Source organism: Galeopterus variegatus, unplaced genomic scaffold (assembly GCF_000696425.1).
Source record: "Galeopterus variegatus unplaced genomic scaffold, G_variegatus-3.0.2 Scaffold2395, whole genome shotgun sequence".
Taxonomy (NCBI): domain Eukaryota; kingdom Metazoa; phylum Chordata; class Mammalia; order Dermoptera; family Cynocephalidae; genus Galeopterus; species Galeopterus variegatus.
In genome coordinates, this window is record NW_007728506.1 from 76,763 (window position 1) to 83,549 (window position 6,787).

Here is a 6,787-nt window from a genome sequence, read left to right on the forward strand (position 1 = left end):
CCCATTCTTCATTCCGTTGCACTAAAAATTCCACCATCACAAGCCACACAACGTCCCCACCAGGGACTTTTTTTTGGTGTAATGGAACCCTTTCCACTTTTATCTTTCCTAATACCTCCGTCCCTTGCTACCTAGTCACTGTTGTTCCCCAACTAACTTTCTATTCCCGCGCAGAGCTTTTCCACCTTTTCCATCCACCCCCAAGACAGCGTCGAGCCGCTTTTCTCCCAGTCCTAGTGGGAATGTCTTTAACAACATCAATTGTTGCAACCGGCCTGTCGGCGGGGCCTTGGGACACACTCTATGGGCGGTAAAAGATGTTAATAACAAACTACAAAAGGCCCTCACCTCCACAGCTGAATCTCTATCTGCCTTACAAAGACAAATCACCTCCCTAGCTAAAGTTACCCTACAAAACCGCCGCACATTAGACCTCCTCACGGCAGAAAAGGGCAGCACTTGCATCTTCATCCAGGAAGAATGTTGCTAATTATATCAATGAATCAGGACTAGTAGAAACCAATATTGTCAAACTCACCAACCTAGCCTCAGACCTCAGAGCCAACCGCCCTGATCCTTTCTCCTCTTTTTTCCAAGGCTCACTTCTCACCTGGGTATGGCCAATATTAGGACCCCTCGCTGTTATATTTACAGCCTGTCTTTTTCCGCCCTGCATTATAAAACTCATTCAAACTCAATTTGGAAGAATTTCTAACCAAACTTTTAACCAGCTTTTACTTAGAAATTACCAGCTCCTGGCCACCGAGGATCCTACCCGCTCTTCATCGGACCGGCTAACCCGCTGTTAAATGGATCTACATCGCCAATGGTCCCTGTTCCTGGAAGTATTGGCCGCAGACGCCTGGATGCTCTCCCCTACAACCTCCTACACACCCTGGACTCAGCAAATAACTGACCTGTGGCTTCAGGGAACTTTTCTAGAGTTTTCCCCCTTTGAAATCACTGTATATTCTGCTTTTCTCTGGGGCCTAATGGTGGGTCTCCTGTCTCCTCCCAATTCCTCTTTCCCCACTATGCCCCTGTTCAGCAGGAAGCAGCTTGGAGATTACGACAACCCATTCCCACAACAGAGGAAAAAGGGAGGAATGTAAGGATACCGTGGGCACTCAAGCAGAGGGGGAAGGCACTCCCTGGCAATACGGCGCCCTTCCAGGTTCTTCTCCACAGTAAAAGCCCGCCGGCGCCAAACCTCAACCAGTCACAGGTGAACGCTCACCCCCCGCCCTGCCCCGTCCAATCAGCTATCGCCCTGTCCACTCCTTATCCAAACCCGGAACGCAGCTCTCTATAAATATACGCGCAGTCCCTGAATAAAGTGCAACTTCTCTGGTGAACTGTCAGCCTGGATCTTGCGTGCTTCCTTCATCCGTGCGTCCTTTCAGTGGTGATGGTGGCACAATACTGTGAATATACTTGGTTCCACTAAAGCATACATTTAAAAACAGTTAAAACGATAAATTCTTTGTTATGTATATTTTACCCCAATAAGAAAAGGGGGCAGAAATTGTCAAACTATAAAAAAGCAAGTATATTGCCTAAAAAAAAATCCACTTTAAATATAAAGATGCAAACATGCTAAAAGAATGACACTAGTCAAAAGAACTGGCTATATTAATATCAAATAAAGTAGATTTCAGAGCAAAGAATATTACCAATGATAAACAAGGTCATTTCATAACAACAAAGAAGTATATTCGTCAAAAAGACAGAACAATCATGTCTCTAAGTGTCTATGAACTTCAAAATGAGAGGAGCAAAATCAATAAAATTGAACAGAGAAACAGAAATTTCCAAAAATTATACTTGAGATTTTCACACCCACATCTATAATTACTAGAAAAAGGAGATAGAAAAATCAGTAAGCATTGTTCAAATCTTCTATGTCCTTTCAATCCACATGATAACATTTATGGAACACCACACCCAACATTAGCAGAACATATATATCCCTTTTAGGTCTACATGAAACATTTACGGAGACCATATTCTGGGCCATAAAAGAGTCTGACAAACTTTAAAAGGATTCAAATTATGCAAAGTATGTTCTCTGACAAGGGAATTAAATTAGAAATCAATAACAGAAAAAATATCTGGAAAATCCCCCATATATTGAAAATTAAGTAGCCCTCTTCTAAATAACCAATAGGCAAAGGGACTATTAGAATATATTTTTATCTAAATAAAAACGAAAGTACAACATGTCAATATTTATGGCACATAGCTCAAACAATATCTAGAAGGTAATTTTCTGCACTCAACATCTATCAGAGAAAATGTTTCAAAACAATGACCTCAGTTCCTATCTTAACAAGGAAAAGAAAAGCAAGCTAAATCCAAAGTGAGCATAACAAAGAATAATAAAAATAAGGACAAAATCAAAGAAATAGAAAACAGGAAAACAATAGAGAATATCAATGAAACCAAAAGCTAGTTGAGAACAGTCTAGTCAGACTGATAAAAGAACAAAAGAGAGAAGACAAAAAGTTCCAGTGTCAGAAATGAGAGGTGACATCACCACAAATTCTAATATTAAAAGGATAATAGGGAAATACTATGAACAACTTTATGTCAACAAATTTGACAGCTTAGATGAAATGGACAAAATGCATGAAATATACAAACTACAAAAGCTCATCCAAAAAGAAATAGATAACCTGAATAGTTCTATATCTATTAAAGAAATTGAATTTGTAGCTAAAGAACTTCCCACAAAAGCCCAGGTCCCAAATGGCTTCAATGGTGAATTCTTTATTTTTATTTTTTTCAGGATCTGTTTTTAGAATTTACTCATGAATTCTATTAAATATTTAAGGAAGAAATTAAGCCAATTCCATACAAACTATTCCCGAAAATTGAAGAGGGTATACATTGCAACCAAATCTGAGGCCAACATTATTCTGATATCAAAACTAGACAAAGATGTTACAAGAATGCTACAGACAAATATCTTTCCTAAATATAAATGTAAAAATTCTCAACAAAACGTGAGCAAACTGAATCCAACATTATATAAAATGACCAAGTGGGGTTTATCTAAGGAATGCAAGGTGGGTATAACATATAAAAATCAATGTAATTCACTACATTAAAAGACTAAAAACAGAAACCATAGAATATACTAAAACTATAAAACTTCTCTAAGAAAGCATAGGAGAAGAGCTTAGTGACCTTGGCTTTGGTAAAGATTTCTTAAGTACAAGACAAAAAGCAAGAACATAAATAAATAAATAAATCAGACTTCATTAAAACCTAAAAATGTTTGTTCTTCAAGACACTGTTAAAAAGTAAATAGATAAGCCACAGATTAAGAGAATATTTTTGCAAAAGATATTTTAAACTAGGGACTTCCATCTAGAATATGTAACAAACTCTCCAATTCATTAATAGGACAAACAACCCAGTTTAAAAACTGGCAAAATATCTGAACAGAAACCTCTCCCAAGAAAACCTATGGAAGGCAAGCACCTGAAAGATGCTCAACATCATCTGTCATTAGGGAAATACAAGTTAAAACCACAATAAGACAACACTACACTACAATATCTAAAGCCAAAAAGACTAATCATACTAAGTGTTGGTGAGTAAATGGAGCACCTAGAACTCTCCTATGCTGCTGGTGTCAAAGTAAAATGGTATAACCAATTAAAAACAGTGGGTTAGTAGAGAGGAATTACACAGAGGCAGAAGGAATGTTTTAGAAATGATGTTCATTGTCTTGAGGGTGGTGATGATTTGTTTCATGGATGAGTACATTGTATGAAATTGTATAGTTTAAATATGTGCGTTTATTTTATGTCAATTATACCTCAATAAAGTTGCAAAAGGGGTAGGGGATGAGACAGGGAAAGACAGCTAGAGAATGAGATAGAAAAGAAAAAGAATCAGTCTAAGAGGATCAGTACCCAGTTTGCAGAGGGAAGAGAAAGAGGTCAAGAAATAATCAAACGCTTTTCCTAAGCCTTAAGAACACAAGACTCCAGACTCAAAGAGTCAGCCAAGTACTGATCAAAATGAATTTAAATTTAAAATAAAATCTATGCCTAGGTACATAATCATGAAAGTTTACACTATCAAGGATAAAGATCTTTTAAAACTCAAAATTGGTCAATAAAAGAATAAAACAGAAGAGCATAAAAATTAAGAGCATGGCCTTCCTGGTTTCCACACTGGCTCCGACATTAGCTAAGTAACCTTGGGTATGTTACTCAACCCTTCCGTGTTTCAGTTTTCTCATCTGTGATAATGATGATGATGATGATAATAATAATAATAACAACAACAATAAACAGTAGTAGTCAATGATAATGATGATGGTGATGATGATAATAATAACAACAACAATAAACAGTAGTAGTCATGAGATTGTTATGAGGATCTAACAAATGTGATAATGATGATGATGATGATAATAATAATAATAACAACAACAATAAACAGTAGTAGTCATGAGATTGTTATGAGGATCTAACAAATTATCTGTAGCAATCAGGACAGTGCCTGGTACATGATACACTATGTAAGTGTTGGTTAAATAAATCACAGTAACACTGAATTTGTCATCAACAATACTAGATGACAGAACACAAAAGAACAATGCTTTCAAAGTTTTTAGGAAAACTAATTTTCAAACTTGAATTCTATGCCTAGCTAATGGTCATTCATTTGAATAAAAGTAGAATGGAGATATTTGGGGGCCTATGATAATTCAGAAAACTCACACAACCTGAATCTGCACAGTAACAACAATCAACAGTACTATTTCGTTTTTCCGTTTTCAAAACAAACCTGTATAGCCAAAGCCCTATACAAAAAACTGTATAGGCAATTTAATTTTGGATGTCAACAACGCAAAAGTACAGCTGACAAACTTGAGGTGAAGGGTAAGGGGAGTAGGAGTAGGAAAGCGAACACCAAACTTAGAAAGTAGTAAGTCAAGGGATACTTTATACAAGTGATGTAATAATAAAGGCTTATCACTTAAAGTTACAAAATTTACCAATATTAGAAATAAAAATAGCGATTTACTATATTAGAATGGGAGTGCTGGATAAGTGACTAAATCCTCTCCTACCATAGCTAGAATCCAACAGATTGACCTAAAACTGATAAATCAAGTATAAGCATATTTAGAAATAGAACCAAAATAGTTAAAAGTGGTTGACTCTGGAGAGGAGAAATGGGATGGGAAGGGGTAGAGCAAGGAATTGTTGCTTTATATTTGTTTAAAACACGTACAAATAAAGTTTATAAAGTTTGATAAAAGTTTACCAACAAAGAAAATAGCATTCAGCTTAGCAGTTTCTCTTTAAGAAAAACACAAGCACTGGGAATGTCACCAAAACAAGACTTTTGGTTTCTCCTTCGATAGAAGCTAAGAAACTAAAAATCAAGATCTTACCAATCTAAGCAAAAGAAGTTCACAGTGACAGGCGGGTGCTCTCTTCAAAACCAAGGAGTGAGGATGGCATATGCCTCTGAACCTCCCCAATGCAGATATTCTAATTAAGAACACAAAAATCGAACCCGGACAGTATCACAGAAACGATAAAAGCACAACTCAGGAATGGCCGAAAGTCTACCTACTTATTAAACAACTAACAATAAGTGTATAGTTTGAGTGCATCCAGAAATCTTGAAAATTTTAACGAGCATGCTGTCCAGCAGTTGGGGCACGTGGGGAAGATGGCACTTAAGACTTCTACCTTGTCCTAGGTCTTTCTAACATGCTGCTTTCAGAGTAAGGTCTAAGAGGAGCAACAGATGGCCTCGCACACTGGAAAAAAACCTTTAAGGCACGAACAGTAAACAACAGAAGCTCGCCACCAGGGATTACTCTACAAGGCTGTTAAAGCCTGGGATCGCGCAAACCTAACCAGTTAACTCAGCTAACCTGGCAAGTGTGGCTCAACTGCCTTTGGGCCCCTTCCGAGACCCAAAATGCGCGGTCCCGAAAGGAAACAAAGCCGTGGGCGGGGCCTTCCGGTCCCGGAAAAAGCGGGCAGAGGAGGATCGGCCCTCCCGCTAGCTCGGACCCTGCTCGTCCCCGGCCGCGTCCGCTCCCCAGGCCCCGAATCCGAGCGCCGGCTTCTGACCGCGTGTCGGGCAGCGGCTGCCAGCGGTGTGGCAAGGCGGCGCGAGCTCCTGCAAGCCTCCCCGGGGATAGGCGGTGAGCCCCGAGGTCCGCGGCCTAGAAGCGCCGGCACCCTCGGCCCCAGCGTGGGAGTCGCCTGGCTCCTCCTCACCTTCTCTTCCACGCAGTTGACAATGATGGACGGGTACTTGCGACTGAGCCAGCGGAAGAACGCCGGGACTCCCATAGCGGCACCACAGCTGGAGGCGGCGGCCCGGCCGGCTGAGGAGCGTAACCACAGAGACAGGGAGGAGCGGCGGCCACGGCCACGGGGTACTTCCTCCCACGTGCGCACCGGCGACCGGAAGTGATGTCACAGCGGCGCCGCCGGGGATGCTGGGAAGGAGGCTGCGCTAGGCTAAGACCTCAGCGCCAAGCAGGTGATTGCCTGGCCTGACCCGCCTGGTTGTGGAAACCGGGGCCCTACCTGGACGGGGTGGTGAAGGTTGCAGCTGGTCTCGCTCGGTGCGCTCATTTTCAGTGGTCGCAGCCCCGAAGTCCGTCTCAGTCGCGGGGGCTCCCGGGCGACGCCTTCGGTGCGACTCCTCTGGGATGTCACTTCCCCAGTCTTCGGGCTCCCCCGGGACGGAACTTGCTCAGCAGCCCTCGGGGGAGCTCTTCCTTGCCCGTTTGGTC

General features: G+C 41.1%; 1 protein-coding gene across 1 annotated transcript in view; it reads right to left on the minus strand.

Moving 5' to 3' along the window:
• XRN2 (5'-3' exoribonuclease 2) overlaps window positions 1-6,509 on the minus strand; it is a gene marked incomplete at its 3' end in the record, with an annotated part of 78,444 nt that extends 71,935 nt beyond the window's left edge. The window contains exon 1 of the mRNA XM_008581566.1: window positions 6,264-6,509. Within this exon, the coding sequence (XP_008579788.1) occupies window positions 6,264-6,338 (75 nt within the window). The remainder of the gene's footprint in view (window positions 1-6,263) is intronic.
• Window positions 6,510-6,787: the final 278 nt, after the last annotated feature.